This window comes from Sciurus carolinensis, chromosome 16 (genome assembly GCF_902686445.1).
Source record: "Sciurus carolinensis chromosome 16, mSciCar1.2, whole genome shotgun sequence".
In the NCBI taxonomy this organism is placed as follows: Eukaryota; Metazoa; Chordata; class Mammalia; order Rodentia; family Sciuridae; genus Sciurus; species Sciurus carolinensis.
Genome location: NC_062228.1, coordinates 49,079,324 through 49,107,249, shown reverse-complemented (window position 1 = coordinate 49,107,249; position 27,926 = coordinate 49,079,324). Strand labels below are relative to the sequence as shown.

The window sequence follows — 27,926 nt, the reverse complement described above, 5'->3', positions numbered from 1 at the left end:
CCCACGTGGGGACGGCGAGGGCTCTCGGGATCTGCAGCGCGGGCGGGCGCCCTCGGCGGGGCCCTCGCTCCCGCCCTCCCGGCTCCCGGCGCCGCCCTCCCGGCTCCTGGCGCAGCCGCCCGGGCAGGGCCGCCTCCCGCCCGCCGGCCACCGCGCTCGGCCTCCGGTCCCCGGCACCGGACTGCAGCCGCCAGCCCCGGGGCGAGGACCGACTGCGCAGAGCCGGTCCCGGGGCTCCCTGGGCCAGGCCGATCCCGGGGCGCCCCCCGACTGCCCCCCGGAGCGGGGCGGGGAACACAATCGGAGCCCCAGCCTCCTGCGGGCGGGCCGCCAGGTGAGCGCCGCACAGGTAGGGACCCAGGTGGGATCCGAGCGCCCGTCCCCACCCGCGGCAGGGGCGGGGGTCCCCGGCGTCCCGGCGCCCCTTCCCAGGCCCTCCCACGATTCAAGCCCCCTTTAAACTCGAGAGTTTTGCAAACTCACGTTCGAAAACCCGGAATGGCACCGAAAGCGCTTTGCTCTCGCCGCGGGTCCCCTCCCGCCCGGCCCAGGTCGCCCGTAAACCCGTTCGAACCGCCGGGCAGCACGTGCTCTCTGCGGCCCGCGAGTCTGCGGCTGGCTTTTCTTTCCTGGCCGCAGTCCCTTAGCAAAGTCTGTGCCTTAGGGTCGGAAAGGGCCTTTTCTGGATTTAGCAACTGGGACCCCTGGTGTGTAGCTGTGGCCACGCCTCTCGATTCAAACTTTGTTCTCCTAAGTTACTTTTGCAAAGTTCAGGAATTTTTTTTTTTTTTAATGAACGTTTTATAGCTTGTTCCTTTAACTTCAGACGGCATCTGTTTGCGTCATATTTTGAAAGAGTGAAATATTACGAATGGGGTTTTAAATAAATAGCAATGGTTTAAATGTCCTGGGAATACTTGAGGATAAAAGACAAGCAGGACCGACGGACCTCGCATGAATGGACGACAGTCCTTCAGACCTTAGCTGCTCTCCTACTAGGCAAATAATTGCATATTTATTTGTATGTATATATATTTTGGGGTGATTAATTTACTTTTCACCAAAAATGGATAAAGTAACTCCTAATGGATCGTGCATAATTTTTAACTTTTTCTGCTTTCTATTCCCTGGGTAAATCTTAAAGCAAATTTCTGGACAATTTCTTCATTTTTGAACTTGTAAACAATGTGTTCATTGATCCCTTGCTTAAAATAAGAGACGACTTTCATCAGCTCCACAGTTTCTGTCTTTTCTATATAATCATAACATTCTTCTTAATTACTCTATTGGCTGCTTTCCTGACATAAAATAATTTTTGAAACTCGGATTTCCAGTCAGGGGTGTGGCTCAGTGGTGGAGCACGTGCCCAGCACATGGGAGGCCCCAGGCTCCACCCCAGCACCATAATAAATAATTAAATTAAAAAATAAACTTGTATTCCTTATTCCATTAAATAGACTCAGTATCAGATGACACCCTCTTTTTGTAAGGCCTGCCTAAGGAACCTGCTTTAAAAGATAGATTAAAAAAAAATAAATTTCTAAGTATATATGTAAATTATAAAACTTTTTATCCAATCAAGTTGTATATACGGTTCCCAAATCAAATAGAAAATGAATGCACCGATTATTTTTTGTGATAAAAATAATATAATTTCTTTAAGGAAAAAAAGAAGGGCTGGGCTGTAGCTCAGTGGTAGAGCGCTTGCCTAGCATGTGTGAAGCACTGGGTTCAATCCTTAGCACCACATAAACAAATAAAATAAAGGCATGCTGTCCATCTATAACTACAGAAAATTTTTTTTAAAAAAAGGAAAGAAAAAAAAGACAGAAAAGAAAAAAGGAAATGGGCTGGGAGGGGTGGTGCATGCCTGTCATCCCAGAGACTCTGGAGGCTGAGGCAGGAGGATCTCAAGTTCAAAGGCAGCCTCAGCAATTATTGAGGCCCTAAGCAGCTCAGTGAGACCCTGTCTCTAAATAAAATATAAAAAAGAACTGGGGATGTGGCTCAGTGGCTGAGTGCCCCTGAGTTCAATCCCTGTTATCAAAAAGGAAATGCCAGTGGTTTTAATTAAGAAGACCAGAACTGGGCACAGTGGCATGATCCTATAAACCCAGCAACTCTGGAGGCTGAACCAGGAGGATCACAAGTTTAGGGCCAGCCTAAACTTTAGGGCAACCTGGTAGTGCAAATAGAGAGAGAGAGATGGCAAAATGTAGGGTCTATAGATGTTCTCTTTACTCTTCTTCCAAGTTTTCTACATGATGAAAATGTTAAAGTAAAAAATTGGGGAAACTAAAGCAAAATGATTTAGAAATTAAGAAAGAGATAGAGGAGATTCACACAGTGGCACCATCTGGAGTCCTATACACAGGGACTCAAGACGATGGAGTCCTGAGCTCCTGTTAGGCCTGACCAACCAGACCAAACCAAAATGGAGTTGCTCATGCCAAATGCCACGTATCAAACAGAAACTTTAAAGAAGAAGATGGATCCCCAAACTGACCATTTTTCTTGAAAAAAAAACCCAGATATTCCTATCTACCTGAGTCAGTGTGATAAGGAAATTCCCTATGCCTTAGCCGCACCGGAAAGGCATCCAAAGTAACCTGATTTTAACCAATCTACTTTTTTTTTTTTCCCCCTATTGTTCCACTCTCTCAACCCCACCTTACAAAACCCACTGTTCTGCCATGGCCTGGTAGGACCTCACATTCTATATTATAGAATGAATTTTGCCTGAGCCAGGCACAGTGGTTTGTAATCCCAGCAACTCCGGAGGCTGAGGCAGGAGGATGGCAAGTTCGAGGCAAGCCTCAGCAACCTAGCAAGACTGTTTTGAAATTAAAAATAAAAAGGGCTGTGGATGTAGTTCAGTGGTAGAGTGCCCCGGGGTTTAAATCCCCAAGAACACACACACACACAAGACTACTCTGATTTATGACTTGTAAACAAAAACGAATTAAATCTCTAATTTGTTGTGATTTTGCCTTTTGGCTCTGCCTCTGACTTGCCTGGTGACCTTGAGCCCATAGCTTCTCTCCTCCAGACCTCAATTTCCCCATGAAGAAAACTGTGTTCAACTCATGGGGTTGTTTGTGAGTTTTCTGTGAGGTTTTGTAAAGCACTTCCCACAAGCTCAGAGCCAACTAGATGCTCAGCTAACAGGAGCCTTTATTATTATTTTGGGAGTGGGTACCAGGGATTGAACTCAGGGGCATTCAACCACTGAGCCACATCCCCAGCCCTATTTTGTATTTTATTTAGAGACAGGGTCTCACTGAGTTGCTTAGTGCCTCACTGTTGCTGAGGCTGGCTTTGAACTTGCGATTCTCCTGTCTCAGCCTCCCGAGCCCCTGGGATTACAGGTGTGCGCCACCGCGCCTGGCTGAAGCCTTTATTATTTAGTGAAGGACTTTTCTTAACTACCATACTCTGTTTGCCTGTGAATATTGGTAATATCATAACTGCTGTTGGGTCCTTCCTTCCACTCTTTCTTTCTTGGGATAGATTTTTGAACTGGCCATTTTTTTTGTCGTTGTTTTTTTCCTTTTTAAAACTCGTGGAGTGGCTTTAAAGGGAGCCGGGGTTGCAGCTTTTGCTCCTGCTGCGTCTGGTCTGGTTGTTGGCTAGGGCGGCTCCCCTCCCACATTCCACCGCCGGGGTTCAGGGATGCATGGTTGTGACATATGGAGTCCCCCGCCGGGGTCAGAGCTGCTAATCATAGTAACACGCTTCTAACTGGCAGCTGAGATTGGTTGAGGGCCAGGCCTTGATCTCATTTGATCTCCCTGCAACCATGAGGGGTGGGAGTTACCAGAAGTCCATCGCCTCTTATGCAAAACTGTTGGGGGCCAGTGAGTTTGGGAACCTCGACTTTCTGAATATGAAGGCCACATATGAAGCCCTCATCCGACCGGGGACACTGTGTAACTGAACACGTTAATATCATAGTCCTTATCCTCAATTTTGCTTTCCATGGTTACAGTTACCCTACGTCAACGGCCGTCAGAAACTATGAAATGGAAAATTCCAGAAATAAGCAATTCATAAGTTTTCAATGGCATGCTGGTCTGAGTAGCATGGTGAAATCTCTTGGAGTCCTAAGTCTATCATATCCCAGCTGAATACACGACCCCCTCCTTGGTTACTTGGGAGCTGCCCTAGATTGTCAGGTGGCTTGTGGCGAAGCCACAGCTCCCTAGTCAAGTGAGCCTTTTGACTAGGTGTAGCAGCCTGTGTAGCAGGCTGGTGTTCCACCCCCGGCTGTGGGTCGCCTCCCTTCTCTCACCAGGAGAGCACTGTGTCATCTCAGCCGAGCAGAAGGCTGAGAGCAACCCCGCGTGGAAATTGGAGAGAGGCTACGTGGCGCACGACTGTAACCCCAGTGACTTGGGAGGTTGAGGCAGGAAGATTGGGAGTCAGAGGCCAGCTGAGCAACCTAGCCAGACCCTGTCTCCAGACAAAATGTAAAGGCTGGGGCTGTAGCTCAGTGCTAGAGGGCGCTTGGGCTTGATCCCCAGTACTGGAGAGAGAGAGAGGGAAGGAAGGGGAGAGAGAGAGGGAAGGGGAGAGAGAGGGAAGGAAGGGGAGAGAGAGAGGGAAGGGGAGAGAGAGGGAAGGGGAGAGAGAGGGAAGGAAGGGGAGAGAGAGAGGGAAGGAAGGGGAGAAAGAGAGGGAAGGGGAGAGAGAGAGGGAAGGGGAGAGAGAGGGAAGGGGAGAGAGAGAGGGAAGGGGAGAGAGAGGGAGGGGGAAGGGGAGAGAGAGCGGGAAGGAAGGGGAGAGAGAGGGAGGGGGAAGGGGAGAGAGAGAGGCTGTATTCAAATAACTTTTAAGACTCGGTATTGTTAAAATTGTTCTATTAAATTTTTTCATTGCTAATCTCTCACTGTGGCTGATCAATAAATTACCATAGGAGTGTGCCTAGGAAAAACAGTCTAGGTAGGTTTGGGTACCAGGCCTGGTTTCAAGCATCCGCCGGGGTCTTGGAACCTGTCCACGCCCCGCACCCCGGTGGATGAGGGAACCATTGTGTTTCTTCAGTGAAGCGCATGTTTGTCCTCAGGAAGACACAGAACCTCATGTCACTTCAGGTCAGCTCCTGCCACCCAGTGGGTCTGGGAATGACTTTCGGTTTTCAGAGCTTTTGGACTTGGGGTTCCGGGAGATTTCCTATCCAACAGAGGACAAATCTCACCCTCAAAGAAGGGAAAGCCAGGGGAAAGCTGCCTGTAATCCCAGCTCCACTTGGAAGCCGAGGCAGAGGATTACAAGTTCACGGCCATCCTGGGCAGTTTAGCAAGATTCAGTCTCAGAAGAAATAAAAATAAATAAATAAATGGGACTAGGGATGTAGCTAGTGGTGGAGCATCCGGGGGTTCAAACTCGACTACTGCCCTCTCCCCAGAACATGTGTGAATAAATAATAAATATCTACATATAAAAGCCACACAAGGTTGACTGACGGTGGAACGGTTACCATGTCACCTTGTTGCTGAAAGCTCCATCTTTGTCCCAATGTCAATTCAATAAGGAGGACACTTTTTTTTAAAAGTATTTTTTTAAATTCATTTTTATTGTAAAGAGGACACTCTTTTAAATTAAATTTTTAAAAAATTTTACAGACACATTTTGATTCATTGTACACAAATGGGTACAACTTTTCATTTCTATGGTTGTATGCAATGTAGACTCACAACATTCATGTAATCATACATATACATAGTGTAATACTGTCTCATTCTATGTTTTTCCATCCCCACCCCCTCCCACGTCTTTTTCCTCTACACCATCCAAAGTTCCTTCATTCTTCTCTTCCTCCTGCCACCTCCCTCATTATATATTGTCATGCACTTATCAGAGAAAACATTCGGCCTTTGGTTTTTTGGGCTTGGCCTATTTCACTTAGCATGATATTTTCCAACTACATCCATTTACCAGCAAATGCCATAGTTTTATTCTTCTTTATAGCAGAGTAATATTCCATTGTGTATGTATACCATGGTTTCTTTATCCATTCATCAACTGAAGGGCATCTAGGTTGGTTCCACAATCTGGCTATTGTGAATTGAGCAGCTATGAACATTGATGTGGCTGTATCTCTGTAGTGTGCTGATTTTAAGTCTTTTGGGTATAAACTGAGGAGTGGGATAGCTGGGTCAAATGGTGGGTCCATTCCAAGCTTTCTGAGGAATCTCCATACTGCTTTCCAGAGGGGCTGCACCAATTTGCAACTCCACCAGCAATGTATGAGTGTGCCTTTTTCCCCAAATCCTCGCCAACAGAGGTCACGGTTTTGAGAAAAAGGAAAAAGGTTATTGCTCTGCTAGCAAAGGAGAAGCACAGGGACTCCTGTCCCAAAGACTGTGATTCTGTCCATCAGGAGAAAGGGGGCTTTTAAAGGAGCTCTTCAAAGGCTACATTCCAGGTGTGCCCAGACGGGGGGGGGGGGGGGGGGGGGGCAGGGCAGCCTGATGGTATGTTTAACATTCACTTGTTAATTTGGGAGATACTCACTTCCTAGGTCCTCTGGCAGACATCTCCTTCCTGTGGAGCACAGAGAGCTCAGGGTAAGCTTGTTCCCTGTCTCCAGGCTAGGGAGGGGAGAGGGAGAAGAGGAAAAGGGAAACTTGCCCCTTTTAAAAAGCAAGCCTCGGGCTGGGGAGATAGCTCAGTTGGTAGAGCGCTTGCCTCGCAAGCCTCAGAGCTACATTCCAAAGGGCTCTGGGCACTGTTGCAGCCTCTCCCAGGACTCCCTCCTCCTCCACCTGTCATCAGCAATTCCCAAAACCCACGTCCCTTGCCCGCCCCATGATACCCTCTTGCCCAGAAATTTCCCAGGAGTGAGATGATGCACGTAAAGAGTTTTCCAGTCTTCCCAGCACAGAGAAAGCCTCAACGAATATGAGCAATGATCATTTCCACTAAGACGCGATTCGACATTTCCTTCTCTGGCTTGTGTTATCATGGTATTCCTTGGTAGCGTTATTTTTCTTAATTGCAGCATATAACATCCGTACAGAAAAGTGCGTTAATCTTACATGCACAATTTAACAAATGATTGTAAAGCAACTACCTGAGTGACTAGAATCCAGGTGGACAAAGTCATTGCCATCTCAGATGTGTCCCTCTTAACTCCTTCTGGTTAGGAAGCCTCTCTCTCCCCAGAAGCCACCTTCCTGACTTGGAATGATTACCCTAATGACCCTGGGACAAGAGGGATAGCCTGGGAAGTTAGCAGAATGGTTTTCTTTACAGCCTTATGAAGAGGTGAAATTTGCAACTCACATACCATAAAGTCAGCCCTTTTAAATGGAAAATTCAGTGGCTTTTAGTGACTTTGCAGCAGCTGCTGCCGTCCTCACGGTTTAAAAGCATTTCCATCACCTATTGTAGTCACTGTGTTCTTACCCTGGCCCCAAACTAAGAAGGTAGTATCTGTATCTACAGGTGTGCCTTTTTCTGAACATTTCATTTAAGTACAAATATAACAGGGAATCTTCTTGTACTGAATGTCTAGTTTCTTTCATTTAGCGCACTGGTTTGGAGTTTGTATTGTAGCCCATTTGCTCCTTTTTATTGCTGAGTACTACTCCATTGAATGGACATACCACTTTTGTCTATTTCACCAGGGAACGGACATTTGAATTGTTTCTGAATGTTCAATGCTGCTATGAACATTTGTATTTGCTTATGAGTCTTTGTGTGGATGTCTGTTTTCATTTCTCCTGGGTAGAAAATCTACCCAGAAGAGTTGGGTCTCATGGTAAGTCTATGCTTAGTTGTTTTTTTTTTTTTTTTTTAATATTTTTAGTTGTAGGTGGACAAGATATCTTTATTTATATTGTATGTGGTACTGAGAATGGAACCCAGTGCCTCACACATGCTAGGTGAGCGTTCTACCACTGAGCCACAACCCCAGCCCCTACCTTTTTTTTTTTTTAACATTCAATTTTTAAAGAAGCTGCTTAACTGTCTTGCAAAGTGCCTGTGTGGGTTTGCATTCCCACCAGCAGCGTATGGGAACTCTAGTTTCTCCAGGTCCTCTGCAAACCTGTCAGCGTTGTCAGTTTAAATAACAGACATTGTAGTGCGTGTGATTTGAATTTGCCTTTTCCTAATGCCCAATTGCGCTGAGCAACTTCCATGTGCTTATTAGGCCTTCATGTATCTTTTTCAGTTAAATGTCTAGTCAAAGCTTCTGTCCCCGGTTTCTCCCACCCAACCTGCCTCATGGCGCCCGCTCTCTAGCAGGCGCCTGCATCAGGGTCCCTGAGATTAACATGTAGAGAGAACCTGGCCCAGAACCAGGTCCATCTGGACGCTCATTGTCATGGGGTGAACCCAGGTGGTGGGATCAGGGTTTCCTCTGATCATCAGGCACCCACAGTGGGTGCCTTAAAAAAACAGGCCCACAGGTTCACAGAGGCTGTGACGCATCTTGATTATCGACACCTCAGTTTGCCTTCTCCAAGGGGAAGCCATGCGGACTCTTCAAAGGGAAAATCATTCTAAAGAGCAAACAATCTTCACCATGTCTTGCTGAGGATTTTAGTGTAACCATCTGTTGCTGGTTAGAAACACAGTTGCCAGCCAGGTGGGTGGCCCGCGCCTGTAATCCCAGCAATTTGGAAGGCTGAGGCAGGAGGATTGCAAGATTGAGGCCAGCCTCAGCAATTTAGCCATCCTCTGTCTCCAAATAGAAAATAAATAAAGAGGGCTGGGAGGTAGCTCAGTGGTAAAGCATCCTGGGTTTAATCACCAGGACCAAAGGGGGGGAAAAAAAAAGTTAAAACACTTACCCCATGACCCAAGAATTCTACTGCTAGGTATTTACTCAAAAGAAATGTAAATATATGTCCCTACACACGTGTACATGAATGATCATAGCAGCTTTATTCATAATAACCCCAAACTGGAAACAACCCAGATGAGTGGACAGATTATAAGTTATCTTTTCAATGGAACACTACTCAGCAAGAAAAAAGGAATGATCTACTGATTAACACACCCAATAAAGTAGATGAATCACACACATAGTATGCTGGGGGAAGGAAGCTAGATGCCAGGAAGCACATACTCTATGTCTCAGTCAGGGTCTAATCAGGAGATGGAAACCACAGAGGAATGTTTAAGATACAGAATTATTAACTATAACAGGGAATCAGAGTGCAAGGGATTGGCTGCTAAGAAACAAGCAGAACAGTGATGGATATAAAAATAGCAGATACAATGCTGGGCGCACCTGTAGCTCCCGCTACTAGGGAGGCAGAAGCAGGAGGATCACTTGAGTCCATGAGTTGAGGCCAGCCTGGGCAACATAGCAAGACCAGGTCTCAGGGAGGAAAATTAAAGAAAGAAAAGAAAAAAAAATAGATAAAAAGAGCAGCCACTCCACGCAAGTGTAAGAAAGGGTAGAGAGGCTGAGAAAGAGGACAGCCCCGGGTTGAGAGCTTGACCTTTTTGGAGTAGGCTTGGCTATCGCCATCAAAGGGCGAAGGAGTCCCTGTGATGGAATTTGCCAGAAGTCCATCCTCTGGGAGGCCAGGGAAAGCAGGTCCCAGCTGAGGTGAGTGCTGCCTTCTGCCATGCGCAGCAGGAGCCACGTAGCAGGAGCCACGTAGCAGGAGCCACGTGCTGCGAAGCCGCAGCAGGAGCAGCCTGGCCAGGGAAGCCCATCCCCGGCCTCCGGCAGCGCCTCTCCCGCGCCCTCTACCGACAAGAAGTAGCATTGCGTCAGCCGCCCAAGGAAAAAGATTCCCAGGGCGCCCTCCAGTTTCGCGGCCTGGGACAACGAGGCAGTCAATTGATAAGTGGCACCCTCTATCATTCTGTTGGCATGGAATTACGGAAAAGAAAACATCCCACTTCCGGCGGCAGAAAGCAGATTAGTCGTTGCCTTGGAATGGCAGTTGCGGGTTCCCTGGGACCCGGCGAACTGTCCGGAGTGACGCGTGGAGGTGGTTATACAGTGGTCACAGCTGTTAACATCAAACGGTGCTGACCTGCGTGCGCTTTAGGGGAAGTGAACTGCACACCCATAAAGCTCGTTTGTTTTAGTGCTGCCCATTCTGGGAAGTTTAGGATCCATGAACAAAGAAAAATGAAAAGATGTACACGTGCCTGTATGTGCACCCGGGTCCCACCGCCGAGAGAGCCCGCCTTCGCCGCTATGGTGCGGATCTCTCCGCGGGTAGGGGGTTGTTGACCTGATGGCCCCCTGATGTACCCAGGGACCCGCCTCCTCTCTCCCCCTTCCCCAGGTGATCTACAGAGGGCACCTCACTCTGGGTTCGTTTTTTCAGAAGACCAGATCTTCATCTTGAAGACCCCAAGCCTATTGGGACTTCTTGTTGCGTTTCTTTGTTTTGTTTTGCGGTGCTGGGGATTGAACCCAGGACCTTGTGCTTGCCAGGCAAGCACTCTACCAACTGAGCCATATTCCCAGCCCCCTAGGCTGTGTTATGACCACGTCTTCCTCCTTGACTCTTAGGCATGGCTGGGGATATTTGTCCTTCAATGCTCCTATAAGCCCTTTGAGGTAGAAACAAGAGTTGTCCCCAAGTTACAGACAAGAAAACTGAGGCTCCCGAGTCTGCAGCGGATGTAAGGAATGGCCTCCCCAGGTAGAGGCAGAGGCAGGATTTGAACCCAGATCCAGATGATTCCATAGTGGGAACGCGTGACCATCACAATCCTGATGGAGCAGCGACCTGGGATGCTGGAGACCCTCAGCTGCTCCCTTCCTTGGATAGGAGGGTTCTAAAAGACTTTAGAGATGCTCAGTCATTGCCCTGTGGATCCTCCTGCCATGATTAAGAAAATTTCAAACATACAGAAAATTTGAAAAAAATTTTACACAGGAATAAATACTTCTGCAAAGAGGAAGCAGTGATAAGACCCACTTTTTGGTCCACTGCTGAAATATCATCGTCCATGTTGACAGATTGTTCAGTCTTCCAAATTCATAAAGCAAAATAAAAAGTGAATGCAATGACAGTTAAGGACAAAATGGTATAATATCAAATCAAGCAAAAATATGTATAATCCTATAAAGGTTATACATAAGTCATTCTCATATGTTGCTAACTGGTTCCAGTAAAAAAAATAAAACTCACAAAGTAAAAACAAGACTGTCCACGATGAAGGCAGAGGGCTGGGGATGCTCTTGGTATCTGGGGAGGAGAATTCTTTGTTGGTGGAACCTGTCCAGTACAATCAGCCTTGCAAATGAAATTACATTATTGATCTTTTTTGAAAGTGCAGACTCCTGCTAGACCACAGGAAACAGAAATGTTGGGAACAAACCCCAGCTCTTCTTGTCTCCCCACCCCAGGCCATGAGACAAGAGCCCTCGCTGACCCGGCCCCAGCCACTGTGTGACACATCCTGAGGCCCCTTAGCCTGGATTACTTAAAGGAGCCCAGACAATCCTCAGGACCATAAAAAAAAAAAAAAAAAAAAAAAAAAAAAAAAAAAAAAGAATGATGGTTACTCTTAAATTTTTCAAGCAAAAAATATATTCAAACAAACACATCAATACCATCAGTGAATAGCAGGTATTTTTGTGCAAAATTTCTTAGTCACTATTAAAAGGTCTCTTGTTTCAATAAACTGCACAAGTTAAAGAATTACTAAGTAGATTTTTTTAAAAATATTTTTTAGTTATCAATGGATTTTTTTTGTTTATTTATTTTTATGTGGTGCTAAGGACAGAAATCAGTGCCTCAAATGTGGTAGGCAAGCGCTCCACCACTGAGCCACAGCCACAACCCCCTAACTAGATATTTATATTCTGACTCAAGACTGTTTATATGAATTCCTTCATTATAAAATAGTCTCATCGTTTGCTCTTTTTTTCCTGTACCAGGAATTGAATCCAGGGGCACTTAACACTGAGCCACATCCCCAGCCCTTTTTCCTATTTTATTTAGAGACAGGGTCTCCCTGAGTTGCTTAGGGCCTCGATAAGTTGCTGAGGCTGGCTTTGAATTCGAGATCCTCCTGCCTCAGCCTCCCGAATCTCTGGGATTACAGGCCTGCACCATCTCCACCGGCTCCTGTTTGCTAACTTCGAGAGATGCTTTTGGACTTCTTTTTGTTTCTTTCCATGGACTACCCTCTCTTTTTATTGTTGTTATCAGTTATAGCAAATCTCTTACGGAAAATGCACAAACTAAAAAATTCACAAGAGGCTGGGGATGTAACTGGCAGAGCATCCCTGGGTTCAGTCCCTAGTAGAAAGAGAGAGAAAGGGAAAAAAAAGAGAAAGGGAGGGAGGGTCCAAGTGGGCAGGCAGGCACAAACTGAAGAGCTTGGTGACAGGATCAAACCTGGGGACGATCTACCACTGATCTGCATCCCCAGCTCTTTTTTTTAAATTTTGAGGAAGGGTCTAGCTAAGTTTCACAGGCTGACCTCGAACTTTCCATCCTCCTGCCTCAGCCTCCCAAGCTGCTGGGAGTTGTGTGCAGGTGTGCTCCACCACACCCAGCCTCCTAGTGAATCCTAGTGAACCTTGAACACATAGCCAGCCCTCAGATCCAGAAATAGGGGGAAAAAAAATGCTTTCTAAATAAGTAGACCCCTGCCCAGCTTGACATTGTAATGCTCTGAAATTTTCTTGGCAGAGAATCCTTCCTGCTGTGGTTCAGCACAGAAAGCCAGCTCTGGAGAGCCCCAGGGGAGTGGTCCCCTGCAGCCCACCCAAGGATACCCATATCCTGGAATGCTCAAATCGTTATGCAAAAGAGTGGCGCTGGAGGGGCTGGGGATACAGCTCAGTCGGTAGAGTGCTTGCCTTGTAAGCACAAGGCCCTGGGTTCAATCCCCAGCAAAAATAAGAGTGGAGCTGGAGATGTTTCCGGTAGAGCAGGCTTGGAGCCTGGGTTTCATCTCCAGCACCATCGAAAAATAAATAAAATAGCGTATAACTTATGTACACCTTCCTGTACACCTTAAATCATCTCTGGATTACGTATAATTCCTAATGCAGTACAAATGCTGTGTAAATACTTTTTTTTTTTTTCCAAATTTGAGAGTCTTTATTAAGCCGGCCGGCTGACTGTCTCACACAATGCCCCAAAAAATGGCTATTGGGAGAACAGCCCCGACCACAGGGTTGTAGGGGTTCTTATAACAAAAATCACATCAATCATAAGTGTCTGTTGCTATGATTCGATATTACAAACTAACATCATGGGATCATCGACAGAGGGGGAAGTGGGTCAAACTGACCCTTACCTAGGTACAAACTAAAGAATGGTTGCTAACATCCACACAATTACCGTTTACATGGTACATTGTTTAGGAGCAATAGGGATCCAAAGGGAGCAATTCTTTACTACATAGGAGTTGCCATTGTATATTATTAAACATATCACACCAAGTAACTGATGATGGGCACAGAGGCGGGGTGTTCCCATGGGAGAAGCTGATTTCCTAAATAACATGGAGTCTCAGAGCAAAATGGAGTCTGTTTGGTCATTTCCCTTAGAGTCTGGCCTAGAACATTCTCATGGAGTCAGATCTGTCAGTCTATCACATTCCCCACTGGTTTTTTGTACATAATCAAATCATTGATTTATTAGAAGTATATAGGTGATTATAGTGAGTATGCAACACCATTAGCTTAACAGACTGGATTCTATCTGTAACATATTTAAGTCCAAATCTATTTGTCTACTTAAAGTTTTGAAATCCTGGTTTCCAGTAATCAGTGCAATGGTTCCTACAGCTGTGGAGCCCACTATACCTATTCCCACTAGGAGGGGAACTAAGACAGGGGCCGCTTGTTTAGATATTAGCCCCATATGTTTTATCTTTCCCTCTTTATCATAATAGTACACCTGGGGAATGATGTGAACAGTAACACAGAATTTATTCCATTTGGTAATCTCAAAAAGTTGAAGGGCTAAGCATGGAGTTATTCCTGACAGTTCAAGCAAGAGAAAAACCATGTTTAACATTTTTTTCAGTCTTATCTTTAGATGGTGGTTGGGGTCTCTGAGGGCTGTCCATTTTTCTGTTGTCTTCACTCAGATGTGACGAGTCCATGTTGTGAGTAAGGTACCTTCCATTTCAGCCGGGTGTTAGTCCTTTCTGGAACAGTTTGATGTAGACATAGTCTTCTGACTGAAATGGGTGTTGGAAATCAGTGGTCTCTTAGGGCTGGTTCTCACAAAAGTTGAACCTCGGCGTAAATATCGGTGGGACCTCCAAATCTGATACCGCCATTTAACGGTGACGAGTTCTGCTCCTTCTAATGTTGAAGATTGAACACTAGAGAAGCAGCCAAGGCAAGCATATTAAGCAGGTTTTATTTAAAGGCAATAATACAGACTTCTTCCTGGAGGAAGAAGGGGGCCATGGCTGATGTTCTAAAGTCCCCGTAAATACTTGTTGTATTGTTTAGCGAATAATGACAGAGAAAAATATGTCTTCTTTTTTTTTTTTTTTTTTTTCAAATATGTTCCATTAGTGGTCACTGAAACCAAGGTTATAGAACCCATGAAGAGAGAAGGTGGACAGTTTATCATGAAATGAGCCGCTGAGTCATTGACCACATTCTCAAGATACAAAAGATCCAATTCTAGATTTTTAAATAAAATGCAATAAAGACATTACACCAACAAAGTATCAGTTGTCAGTACTTAAACCAACATTTAAAAAAAAAAAATCATGCTATTCCTGTTATATATACAAGGCTCAAAGGAAATAAATTTTTTTTCCCAAAATCACACAGGTTGGCATGGGTAGTGTCAGGATTTGAATCCAGATAGGTCTAAGTCCGGATAGACACTGTTTCTTATTGGGGGTGATCGCAAGGGTCCCCATCCCACGCAAGGCAGGTCCCCAAGCATTGTTCCCTTTCACTATATCTGCATAACAGCCTGCTGAAAATAGTGACTTAAAACAACAACCAAGGCCGAGTGGTGGTGCACACCTGTAATCCCAGCAATTTGGGAGGCTGAGGCAGGAGGATCACAAGCTTGAGGCCAGCCTCAGCAACTTAGCAAGGCCCTATGCAACTTAGTGAGACCCTGTCTCAAAGTAAAACATAAAAAGGTCTGGGGATGTGGCTCAGTGGCAAAGCGCCCCCTGGGTTCAATTCCCAGTACCAGGAAACAAGCAAACAAACAAAAGCCCATTATTTTATCATTACCTTTTATGGTTCTGGGGACTGACTGAGCTCAGCTAAGTGGTCCACAGGGGCTTGCTTCTTCATTCCTGCACCTGGGATGGAGAGATTGGAACAGCTGGGGGCGGGAGCAGCTGGCACGTCCCTGCGTCTATCTGCGTGAGGACGTCAGAGCACCCAGGCTTCTGCAGGGACTCCGGCAGCTTGTTCTAGCTCACTAATTGTGCATATCTCTTTCCAGCTAATTCCAACCCCACAGCTCCGGGATTTCACATGGGCAGTTTGTAATCTGCCCTGGTGGGTATGATTTACCCCATGGAAAGCCGCAGAGGTTACACATCAAGCTCTTTCCACCCGGCTCCTAAGAGCCAGTTGTTAACCACTTAGCAGCACACCGCTGGGCTCAGGGCTCCAAAGAAGCCTGGATCAGGCAGAGGCCTCTTTGAGGACACTGTCTTGGAAATCCCTGAGCAATGTCCTTCCAAATTGCTGTGGAAGCTGAGGTGGTCACAAAGACCCTGCAACTTAATGAGAAGTTATAAACTTGGGGAGGAACACATCAGACAGGGAAAGTCCTTTGTGGTTATTTGGGCAAGTAGGGCAGCGGGAAGCACCAGCCTCACCGGCCCCACGCTGATCCGTCCAGTGATTGGCATTGAGCCCTGAGACATAGTGGGCATGAGGTACCTGATGTGTTCTGAGCAAGCTCCTTGTGTGATTTGTATGGTGTGGCCAAGAGCTCAAGATGTATATTTCTTTTCTTTTTGTCTTTTTTTCTTTCTTTTTTTGGTACCAAGGATTGAACCCAGGGGTGCTTATCCACTGAGCCCCATCCCTGGCCCTTTTTAATTTTTTATTTGGAGACAGGGTCTCACTGAGTTGCTTAGGGCCTTGCTAAATTGCTGAGGCTGGCTTTGAACTCGTGATCCTCCTGCCTCAGCCTCCCAAGCTGCTGGGCTCACAGGCGTGCATCGTGCATCTAACAAGAGGTCTATGTCTTGAAGGACCTTGCTCCTTGATGATGTCTGGCTACCCTCATTGGGTGAGAGAGACCCCCGCCCAGCTCCAGAAGTCCCTTGAATATCAAAGCCCAGCATGCTCCTAAGAAGAGCAGATCTAGGGAACTAAACTCTGGTGGGTCTCACATCCCTGCCAGGCAAACTAGTGAGCTGGCTTAGGAGTCACGTTAATTAATGCAACTAATAACTTCCTGAGAACAGCACAAACTAATCTCTGCAATCCGTCTCCATGACTTCAGTTCTGTAGTGGGAATAAAGATAGCGTCAGAGGCGGGCCTGATGGCACATGCCTATAATTCCTCAGGAGGCTGAGGCAGGAGTATCACAAGTTTGAGGCCAGCCTCAGCAATTTACCGAAACCCTGTCTCAAAATAAAAATAAAAGAGACGAATCAGGATTTTTGCTATATTTCATGGACCCCCTGCCTGATAGAATCTTTTTTTCTTCTTTCCCTTTTTGCAGTGCCGGGCCTTGCACATACTAGATAAGCAAACTACCGTTGAGCTACATCCCCAGCCCTCTTTATTCTTTCTTTCTTTCTTTTTTTTTTTTTCCAAACAAAACCTTAATTAATCTGCTTAAAAATAGTAACAACTGACAGGAAGTGAGCACTTGCTATGTGTGTACATATGACAAGCATTAGCTCATTGAAGCCTCTTAACCCAGGGTGACCTCAAAGGAGGTTTTGCCTGTTAAACAAGATGATCAGATCCAATGAGATGATCCAGCTTAGATGCACAGTACGACGGCTTAATAAGGGCCAATAAATGCACCGCATAAAAACATCACAGCTAAATAGTTGCTTGTTGCTTTTTTGTGAAGCGTTAATAATAGTATTAGCAACTGACATAATTTGGTGCTTAATATTAAATTAATATCGCTCTTATGAGCCCCCAAGGGCTTTCCATAAGAGCTTTATAAATATTGATTTGCTTCATCCTCACTATTGCCCTAGGAAGTAGGCACTTTTCTTTCTTTCTTTCTTTCTTTTTTTTTGACCAGGGATTGAGTTCAGGGCACTCGGCCACTGAGCCACATTCCCAGCCCTTCTATTTTTTACTTTGAGACGGGGACTCACTAGGTTGCTTACAGCCTCGCTAAGTTGCTGAGCCTGGCTTCGAACCTGCGGTCCTCCTGCCTCAGCCTCTGGAGCCGCTGGGATTACAGGCGGGTGCCCCGGGGCCCCGCTATAGTCAGCACTTACAATGTCCCATTTTCAGAAGAGGAAGCAGATGAAAAGAGATGAAGTGACTGGCCCCTGCTCCTGTAACCAGCGGGAAGCCTGCCTGGAACTTGGACCCAGGCAGGACGGGCGGGCCAGCCCTGTGCTTTCCTTACTAGGCGGGTCTGCTTCACACAATGAAGTGAAGTGAGTCTCTGCAGCGAGTCCCTGAGTTCTTGTTAAATAAATGTGTTCCACCTCGTTACACATGTGTGACATCAGTTCCCTCATCCGTGAAGTGGTTTTTTTTGTTTTCTGTGGGTTTTTTTTTTGTTCATTAGTTGGCCGCCTTGGGGACAGAACCCGGGGCCTGACGTGTGCCAGGCAAGGGCTCAACCACTGAGCTGCACGCTCAGCCCTGACTGGCTCTGTTATTTTTTTGTTTGTTTGATTTTTGTTTTTATTTTTGTTTTTGGTACCGGAGACTGAACTCAGGGGCACTGGACCACTGAGCCACATCCCCAGCCCTATTTTGTATTTTATTTAGAGACAGGGTCTCACTGAGTTGCTTAGGGCCTCGCTTTTGCTGAGACTGGTTTTGAACTAGCGATCCTCCTGCCCCAGCCTCCCGAGCTGCTGGGATTATAGGCATGTGTCACAGCATCCGACTTGACTGGGTTTTCCATGTGATGTTTCATTTATCCATTTAACATTCTCTTTATGAACATATTAAATATCAGACACTGTTGTAGGCACTGTGGTGTACAATGTACAAAAGAAACAATCCCTGCCCTTAGGATGATTACAATGTGGTCGGAAAGACAGATATCAAAGAGGATTAAAAAGTTGATTGCATATAGTTATTTGTGTGTTCTGTTAGATGGTGACAGACACTTTAGAAGTTTTAAGGGAGGAGAAGGGAAGGGGAGGAGGTGGTGGTGGTGGGGAGGCCCTGAAACTGTAAATAAGGTCATCAGGGAAGGCCCTGTGGAAAAGTTGACATTTGAGAAAAGACCTAAAGCATATTTGGAAGTAAGCGAAGAAATTTGTCTGGATCCAGGTGGAAGGAACAGGCAGTGCAAAGGCCCTGAGGCATGAAAGTCAATGTGGCTGGAGCAGAGTGAATGAGAGGGAGATGAGAATAGAGAAAGGATGGAAGCAGATCACATGGGGCCTTGTGGACACGGGGAGGACGGAGCTTTTACCTCAAGTGAGATGACACCACAGGAGAGTTCTGAGCAGCACTGGGCAATACTTGACTCAGGTGACTTGCACGCTTGTGAGGAAGAGAGGACAGAGCAAAGAAGCAGGGAGCAGGCGGAGAGCGACGGCGAGTGTTGACAGAGAAGAGTTTCGAAGCCCCATGTCCAACTCTGAGAAAGGAGGAGGAACCAGCCAAGGAGATGGGCAGGAAGCCACCCCGAGAAGACAGGAGTCCAGAGGGGAGGGCGTCGCAGAAGCCCAGTGAATGGTCAGCAGAGGCTGCTGGCAGGTCGAGTGAGGCGAGCAGTGGACGGTAACCGGGGCCTTGCATCCTCCGTCAACTTGCCTCAACTTCTCAGCACAGGGCCGGGGACAAGGCCTGACTGGAAAAGGGTTGCGAGAGAAAGAGGGCAGAAGACGGAGCAGTGAGTCCAGACAACTGTTCTGAGCAGGGTTTGTCTGTTTGCAGTGAAGACGGAACCCGGGCCTTGCACCTGCTAGGCAGGCGCTCCATGCTGGATCCTGTCTTCTTTATTTTTTGGTCCTGGAGGTTGAACCCAGAGGCTCTCTACCCCTGAGCCGCATCCCCAGCCCTTTTATTTATTTATCTTGCTGAGTTCCTTCGGGCCTCGCCAGATGGCGGAGGCTGGCTTTGAACATGCAGTCCTCTCACCTCAGCCGCTGTGCCCACCCGATTTTTTTTTTTTTTTTTTTTTTTTTACTTTGGTGACACAGGGTCTCTCACTAAGTTGCAAGAAGCTTTGCTACAGACAGAAATAGGGAAACGGGGCTGGGCCGGGGATGCAGGCAGAGGTAGAGCACTTGGCTAGTGTGCGTGAAGCCCTAGAAAGAGATGGGGCTGTAGCTCGAGGGAGGGGAGACAGGGCTCAGGAGGGCGCCTTCTCAGCTGGGAGGGGTCCAAGGTGGCGTGCACTGACAGGAAGAATGTGGAGCAGCGGGGAAACCAAAGGTGCAGCGTGGGGTGGTCACCCCAGGTGGAGGCAGGGGTAGGAACAGGAGCCGGTGGCAGGGGCAGCCTCAGGGGGAAATCAGGTGTGGACACCTGCACAGGTAGGTGTGGGTGTAGGGTGGGGCCTATGGAAATTCCTTTCATCGCTTGGATTTTCTCTGTAAACACGAAGCCCAGGGGAGAGGGCAGAGGTGTGCAGTTGTCCTCCAACAAAGAAGAGGGCAGGAGGGGGCGCTCAATGGGAGAGCGCTTGCCTAGCGTGCCAGAGGCCCTGGATCCCACCCCAAGGACAGAAGAAGAGACTGAGAGAGCGGATGAGGATGTGATCTGATTTCCAGGCAGCATTATGGGGCATTACGGGGCCTGCTTGAGGGTCAAGCTGGCAAACTTGAAGGGTGACAGGGTAGAGGGGTTTGTGTTGTTCTTCAGGCACCTCAAGCGGTGTGGGCACAAGCCTAAGGGACGCAAGGTTCGTCTTAGGCAGCGTTGTTTGAGGGAGGAAGCCGAAGGGACAAGGACAGACACGAAGGGTGCACCTGGTGATTAACAGTGGAAGTGAAGCTGCTTAAGGAAGAGAGGAGGACGTGAGGGGCGAAGGGCAGTGAAAACGGCAGAGGGGGAAGGATGGAAATCACTGAGGGTTGGGAGGACAGGCCTCTGGGGCCCCTGCGGCAGGAAAAGAGGAGCGAATGGGCGAGGCGGTGGGAGCAGGGAACGCGTGGCTACAGAGGTGCCGCCATGAGAGTGAGGGTCGGAGGAAGGACAAGGAGGAGAAAAGATCAGGGAACAGAGAGGCTAGACGATCATCTACCTGAATATGGAAATCACCAAGGGAACAGCCTGATGGACAATGGACACGGATTGTGGAAAGGAGAGGAGCGCAGACCGGGATCAGCAGAAGGTGCACCCGTGGGCAGTGAGCAGTGTACTCTGGTGACCTGAGGTGTGCAGCTGGGAACTTGGGGAGGATGGAAGGAGAATGGTCTGAAAGCAACTCCCACTCGCTTGGAAGGAGCATAAAAGGGGAGCCGGGTTCCATTTAGAGCAAGATGACGAAAATGTTCAGAGACCATTCCTCCTTAGAGGAAATAGTTTGCTGAAGACAGGTCCTGAATTCCAGAGGCCCAAGGAGTTGAAACAGGCTGGGGAATGGAGTGGAAATGGCTTCTCCCAGTGTGTGTCTGTATCTTCGATGTGCTTATGGTCACATAAGTGCTAAGCCTGACACAAGTGCGTGCGGGATGGGAGCTATTGGTTAGCAGTCCCAACGGAGTCAGAGTAAGACCAGGGAGGGACGGAGGGCGAAGTGAGGATTTCTCTTTGTCTATCATTGTTCAGAGTCAGGAGGCTGAAACCGAGTCTGTAGCCTTGTAGCTTCCGCGGCCGTGGCAGCCCGTGGGTCGCCCATGGACCCGATGACCTTGGCGCTGACTCGCTGTCTCCTCTTGACCTGCAGGACGCCGGCGGCGGGAGATGGGCGCCCGGCCGTCTCGGCGGCGGCTGCCCGTAGATCCGCCCGTGGCCCTGGACGCGCTGCCCCCGGAGCTGCTCGTGCAGGTGCTGAGCCACGTGCCGCCGCTAGCGTTAGTGACCCGCTGCCGCCCGGTGTGCCGCGCCTGGCGCGATGTAGTGGACGGGCCCACTGTGTGGCTGCTGCAGCTGGCCCGCGACCGCAGCGCCGAGGGTCGTGCATTCTACGCCTTGGCCCAGCGCTGCCCACCAAGCAACGAAGACGAAGACGAGCTCCCGCTCTGCGCCCTGGCGCGCTACTGCCTGCGGGCGCCCCTCGGCCGCAACCTCATCTTCAACTCCTGCGGAGAGCGTGCGTGCCGGGGGCGGGGCTGGAGAAAGGGGGCGGGCCGAGGAGACTGAAGAGACCTGTGGGGCGTGAGACTCCGCGAGACTGAGGGGTGGGCGGGGCCTGAGAGATGACCAATAGGCGAGGCGGCTGGAGGACCCAGGGGGCGGGGCTGAGATGTGAAACTGGAAAGGTAAAAGTGGTGGGCGTGGCTTAGAAAGTGGAGCCAGGGGCGTGCTGGGCTGAAGCCAATTGAACGCTGGGGAGGGCGGAGCTTGTGCGGAAGGCTTAGGCCACCTTGCAGGGGCGGGAAACCCGGAGCATGGGCGGGGCTCGGAGTAGCGGGCGGTGCCAATAGTTTCACGGGAGAGAGGAGGCGAAACAGAGGGGCGGGACCGGGGAAGGAGGACCAAGTGGGCCTCAGTAGAAGCTGAGTGGTTGGGGGGCTGTGTGGCGCGGTTGTGGGAAGAGAAATACTGGATGTTGAGAGACGCGATCGGAATAGGGGAGGGTTTGGGGGTGGGGGGATGGTGGGCGGGGCAAGCTTGGTGTGGCGGGGACTCTGCTGGACGAGGTGGCCTGAGACTGCCATTAATTCAACTCTGTTGTATTCTCACAGAGGGCTTCAGAGGCTGGGAGGTGGAGCATGGAGGAAATGGCTGGGCCGTGGAAAAGAACCTGACAGTGGTGCCCGGGGCTCCTTCCCAGACCTGCTTCGTGACTTCTTTCGAGTGAGTGGCCCCTGTTTAAAGGGGCAAAGGCCCAAAGAGGGAAAAGGACCCGATTCACCATCCTTGTCCCTACCTTCAGTCTATTTCCTCTTTCATCCATTCAACAAACGTTTGTTGAAGGCCTGCCAGGTACTCAGGTTCAGGCAGTTTTATATGCCAGAGATACAAGAGAAAAATCAGAAACACTGGCAAGATGCCCGTTTTTCTTTTTCATTTTAAATGTAGAGTTGGGGGAGACATTAAACAAATAGTAACATAACACCACAAGCATTTTAGAGGGGTTATTCTATGCTATGTGCTTTACATAGAACTCTCAATTCTGGCAACAACCCTATGACACGGGTACTATTCTTGGGACACTTTATAATAGGACACTGAAGCTAAGAGAGAAACTAGTATCTAGTGATGGAGTCAGAATTTGGACCCAGGGGATCTGGCTCCAGAGCTTCTGATTATGATAAACACTATGAAGACATCAAAACCGCTTGATTTATTAGTTGATTCTCGCTTATCCTCACCCCCCCACCCCATACTCATTCTGCTCATCCCTCTTCCTGTAGGTAAACCTCATGTGGCATTACCTAGCTTTTTAGTCATTGCCACTATATTATGGGTGAAGTGTTATTTCCTTGCTGTCTTATTTTGCATTGTTATGTTTACTAATAAGCATTTCTTCGTGTGCTTGCTAGCTTTTAAAATTCATTCTTTTGTAAATTGCCTGTTCATGTTTTCCACTAGGACTGAAGTCTTTTTCTTGTAACATGCAAGAATTCCTTGTAGTCTTGTCAATTGCGGTGGTGCACACCTGTAATCCCAGCAGCCTGGGAGGCTAAGGCAGGAGGATTGCAAGCTCAAAGTCAGCCTCAGCAACTTAGGGAGGCCCTGTCTCAAAATAAAAAATTAAAAAGGGCTGGGGATGTGGCTTAGTGGTTAAGTGGCCCTGGGTTCAATCCTCAGTACCCCCATCCCCAAAAAAGAATTCCTTGTAGTCTAGATGTCCCTTGTCCATCCTGGGAATGGCAGAAATCTTCTCCCACTCTGTCATCTCTATTAATTGTGTCCATGGTGTTCCTTGTTGGCAGAAATCTATTGTTTCTGTGTGATCGAATTTCTCTTTTTACTTTAGAATATGTACTCTTGGGCAGGGTGTATAGCTTAGAGACAGTGCTTCCCTAGCATACATGAGGCCCTGGGTTTAATACTCAGAACTGAAAAAAAAAAAAAAAAAGTATTCTTGAAATTTTGTTTTAAAAAAATTCTTTCCCACCCTGGATCTTGACAATGGTCTTTTATATGCCTCCTATACTCTCTTCTATTAACCTGATGGCTCTTTACATTTAGATCTTTAATCTACCTTTCAGCGTGCTGTTAAGGACCCACTCCCCCCCCACATGCCATCTACTGAGCCAGTTTTCCCAGCACTGTCTACTAAAGGATCCATCCATGCCCCCATAGAATGGTGTCACTCACTATCTGTGTCATCTATGAAGTCCCCATATATACCTAAGTGTGTCCCTGGCACTCTTCTGCTCTGCAGATCAATGTCTCTGTTATATTCTCAAAGAGGGTTACACTATTTCTAGTATCATGTTACATTCAAATTAGGGGAGGGAACTGTTTGCAAAGATTTGGACAGACCACAAGGGATCCTGCAGGACCCCCAGGGTTGGGCTATTGAGGCTGCTGTGGGGCTGTGTCCTTCCTTTGAGAGGCACCGCATCCCTTAGGATGGACCAGTAGGATTAATGCCTGAATTTTATTCTGTTCCCTCCCTTCCATCCCCTGCTGCAGCTCCCCACTGGCCCACCCACCAGGAAGTAGAGATAAGGGAGACGTGCAACCTTGCCCTGGGGCTCCCACACACCCTTTTTTCTTTTTAAGTGAGACAGGGTCTTGTCTCAAACTCCAGGTTGGTCTCACAGTGGGCCCAAGTGATCCTCCTGCCTCAGCCTCCTGAGTAGCTAAGACTACAGGCACCCACCACCATGCTCAGTGGGCCCCCACATCTTAGGAGGCCCAAGAACTCCCTGCTTGTATGTCTACTGTGTGGCCTCCGATTTGACTCATGCCCCACTCCCCACAAACATTCAGGGCAGGCTGGCATATAGGTCAGCCTCCTGGAGCCCAGAACAGGGTGGAAAAGGGGAGGGAATCAAGGAGATGCTGGGCACAGTGACACACAGCCTATCAGACATCTTCCTGTCCTGGGAAGCAAACCATGGGTGGCTACTTTAGGCATGGTGATCAGAGGAAGCTTCCTGGAGGACGTGATTTCCAGGCGTGGCTTGAAGGCCAGAACCGTGTGCTCCGTCTCCTGCATTTCCCCTCCCAGATGGTGCTTCAAGAGGCAGCTTGTGGACCTGGTGATGGAGGGTGTTTGGCAGGAGCTGCTGGACAGCGCCCAGATCGAGATCTGCGTGGCGGACTGGTGAGTGGGGTGACAGTCTGCCTGGAGCCACAGCGGTGTGGTGGTGGCGCTGCAGCAAGAGCTCAGTTCAGGCCTCCATCAGCCCCATGAGGTCAGGCTGGTACTGTGCACTCTCCGTGAGTCCCAGAGGAAACTCCCAATGACAGTTCCAAGGCTGTCACAGTTGCAGAGCCAGGGAGGGCGGACCCTTGGTGAGCCCAGGGCACCGGCTATGCCTGCCTCCCCACCCTCTTCCCAGAAGACCTCTGGGTTGTCCACATAGGTCCACCAACTGGTTTGATGTCCCCATGACCCCCAGCTCCATGTTGACCCCAAAGGCCCAAGGCTTCTGAAGGCCCACTATACCCTAGGAACTGAAGTTCAGAGGAGGCACAGTTGGGGTGCAGAGCCAACAATGAGCTTACCATGAAGTCCCTCCTTCCAGAGCATGCAGGTTCCCCCACCAAGCATTTTGTCTTTCCTGGGGCTCCAGTTCTTTCTCCAGATCTTCAGGCTCCTCCCCTAGGTTGTGGCTCCTGCCCAGAGCATCATAGCCACGCCCCCTAGCCTAGCCCCCGGGAGCGTGCACTCCAGCAGCACCCGCACTCCAGCAGCACCCGGGCTCCTCCTGCAGACTCTGGCTCCATCCCAGGACCAGGCTCCACCCCTAGAGGTGTCCCAATGCAGTGTAGTCGTGCAGGACCCTCATCCGGGTGCAGAGAAAACCAGCTCTCGGCCTCCCTCCTCCCAGCCCAGAAGGAGCTGGCTGGGTGGCGGGGGCATTGAGGCTCACTGCCTCCTGGCAGGTGGGGCGCCCGAGAAAACTGCGGCTGCATCTACCGGCTTCGGGTCCGCCTCCTGGACGTGTATGAAAACGAAGTGGTCAAGTTCTCAGCGTCGCCCAACCCGGTCCTTCAGTGGACTGAGAGGAGCTGCCGACAGGTGGGTCCAGACTGCCTTCCCGCTCACCCTCGGCCCCTCCAAGACCCATTTGCCCAACCTGTCACCCCGCTGGGTTTCCCTTCTGACTTGGCTCTCATCAGCGCTGGACACCTGTAGTAATAGCCAGCAGTTTCTGAGCCCTTGTTACACCACATCCCAGGCCTTGATCCAGAATGGTTACAGATTTATTAGTACAACAGCCTTCAACAGACATTGAGCACCTACTGTGTGCAGGGTACTGTTACGGTAAACCAAAGTCTTTGCCCTGTGTCCATTCTAGAGTTGAGGAAACTGAGGCACAGGGGTGGGGCATGCTCACTGACCTGAAGTCACACTAAAGTAAAGAGGGTCCAGTTCAGTCCCCGCTGGATCCCCATCCTATCGTCACACTTCAGATAGCCAAGTAACCTTTTAGGTGGCCTCTTGTTTCCACTCTTGCTTTCTCCCCTCAAATACCCAGATAAAATGAGTCACATGGGGGCTGGGGCTGTAGCTCAGTGGCAGAGCCCTTGCCTAGCATGTGAGAGGCACTGGGTTCGCTCCTCAGCACCACATGTAACTAAATAAATAATAAAATGAAGTTTAAAAAAAGTTCATAGCCTTAAAAATAAATGAGTCACATGGCAGCTCTTACCTGCTTGTTCCCCTCCCTTGGTGACATCTCAGAGGAAAAGCCAAGTCCTATTATGAAGCCACTAAAAGAAAACGCAGCTCAGATCCATGCTGGACATGGATCAGCTTTGAAGATGTTGAGGGAGAGGCAGGATACAAAGAGAGCACCGTGTGACCCCATGTACATGAACTACCCAGAACAGGCAAGGCCATGGAGACGGTGGACCAGCGTGCTCAGGAGCAGCGGTGGGAGGAGGGAACCAAAGGCCTACAGGGTACAGGGTTTTTCCCTAGGGTGATGCAAGTGTTCCAGAACGACGTGGTGGCGGTGGTTGCAGAACAATGTGAATATACTAAAAAACACTTTGAAATAGTGACATTTATGTTACATGAATTTTGTCCCAAATGAAAAATTGAAGGAAAAAAGCCAGGTAGGGTGGCACATGCCTATAATCCCAGCAACTTGGGAAGCTGAGGCAGGAGGATCACAAGTTCATGTAGAATACCTGGGTTCAATCACCAGTACTGGGGGTGGGGGGGGAGAAGCCAAAGTCCTTCCATGGCCCCACGAGGCCCCACGTGATCTGCACATGACCTTCCTGAGTCCATCCCCTGCTTCTCCCCTCACTCTGCTCCAGGCACCCTCCCCACTCAGGGCCTTTGCATTGGCTGTTCACGCTGCCCAGAACACTCTTCCTCTGAAGCCCTACGTGGCTCCCTTCTCTCCTCGAGATCTCTGCTCAAATGTCACCTCCTTGAGATCTTTGCTTGCTCCCTTTGCTCATGCATGTCCCACCCACTTGGCCGGTGCCCTGTGTTACTCACCTTGCCTCTCTTCTTTAGCTGCATCCTACCAGGTCAGCTTCACAGGGTCTTTCTGCTGGTGACCTCACTGCTGTACCCCAGCACCTAGAGCAGGGCCCAGTGGCACCTACTGGGTATTCGGGAGCATCTGCTGAGGTGAGGAGGCGGCCAGCACAGGACCCCACCCTCTCCTTCCCCGCAGGTCTCCCACGTCTTCACCAACTTTGGCAAGGGCATCCGCTACGTGTCATTTGAGCAGTACGGGAGAGACATGCGTTCCTGGGTGGGACACTACGGTGCCCTTGTGACCCACTCCAGCGTGAGGATCAGGATCCGGCCGTCCTGACCCAGCAGTCCAGGCTGCACTGCCACCTGCTGGATGTTACCAAAATCAAGTGGCTTCCCAACCCAGAGCCGGAGGACACTCAGGGACAATGGGGGTCCCATGCGGCTTGTTCCGGGCACACCTCCCATGACCCCACTTGCTGCTGCTTCAGCATGGCGGTCCTCGTGCTGTGTGACAGACCAGGGATCCAAGCGAGCTCTTCAGAGCTTCCTCGGCTCCCCGGGGGGGGTCCTAAAGGTAACTGAGACATTTAGTTCATTCGTGTCTATAAGTTGTTTCCTCCTGCGTGATGTCAGTGGGTAAACCGAGGCAAGAAACAGGCCACACCAGGGCTTCTGACAGTGAAGGAAGGCTGCCTGACGAGTCACCATTCCTGGTGACTCTTGTCTGCACGTTGTTGGGGTACGCTGACTGCTGGCAGGGAGCAGAAGTCATTCAGCATCTGTCCTTGAGACCAACAGAGACCTCAAAGGAAACCCTTCTGTTGTTTTGGGGAGTCTCTGGGATTCAGCTGTGGGGCTGCCTAACCGGCCACCTCTGAGCAATGTCCACCCTGATGCTCAGCAGCACCTCCACTGGGGGCTAGGCTGGCACTGACTCTCATCAGAACTGTGGAGGCCAGGTCCCCTGCCTTCACCTCCACGGGATCACACTGCCCCAGCCCGCCCCTGTACCCACACCCTCTGGTATAGAGAGTTCTGGAGCAAAGTGTGCCAGGAGGCGGAGCTCTTTCCTCTCCTTTTTGAACAGCTGGGAATGGTCAACCAACTAGCTCAATAAAATTGGTGCTAAA

General features: G+C 49.1%; 1 protein-coding gene across 2 annotated transcripts; it reads left to right on the top strand.

Moving 5' to 3' along the window:
- The first annotated feature begins 200 nt into the window (after positions 1–200).
- Positions 201–27,926, top strand: Fbxo17 (F-box protein 17). 2 transcript variants are annotated; one of them, XM_047529891.1, is made up of 6 exons: positions 201–349; positions 20,950–21,315; positions 21,911–22,022; positions 24,355–24,450; positions 25,236–25,371; positions 26,990–27,926. In XM_047529891.1, the coding sequence occupies exons 2-6, from the start codon at positions 20,967–20,969 to the stop codon at positions 27,131–27,133; spliced, it is 837 nt and encodes a 278-aa protein (XP_047385847.1). In that variant the 5' UTR covers positions 201–349; positions 20,950–20,966; the 3' UTR covers positions 27,134–27,926. The 2 variants fall into 2 exon arrangements, with proteins under 2 accessions (XP_047385847.1, XP_047385846.1); XM_047529890.1 differs by having other exon boundaries at positions 209–334.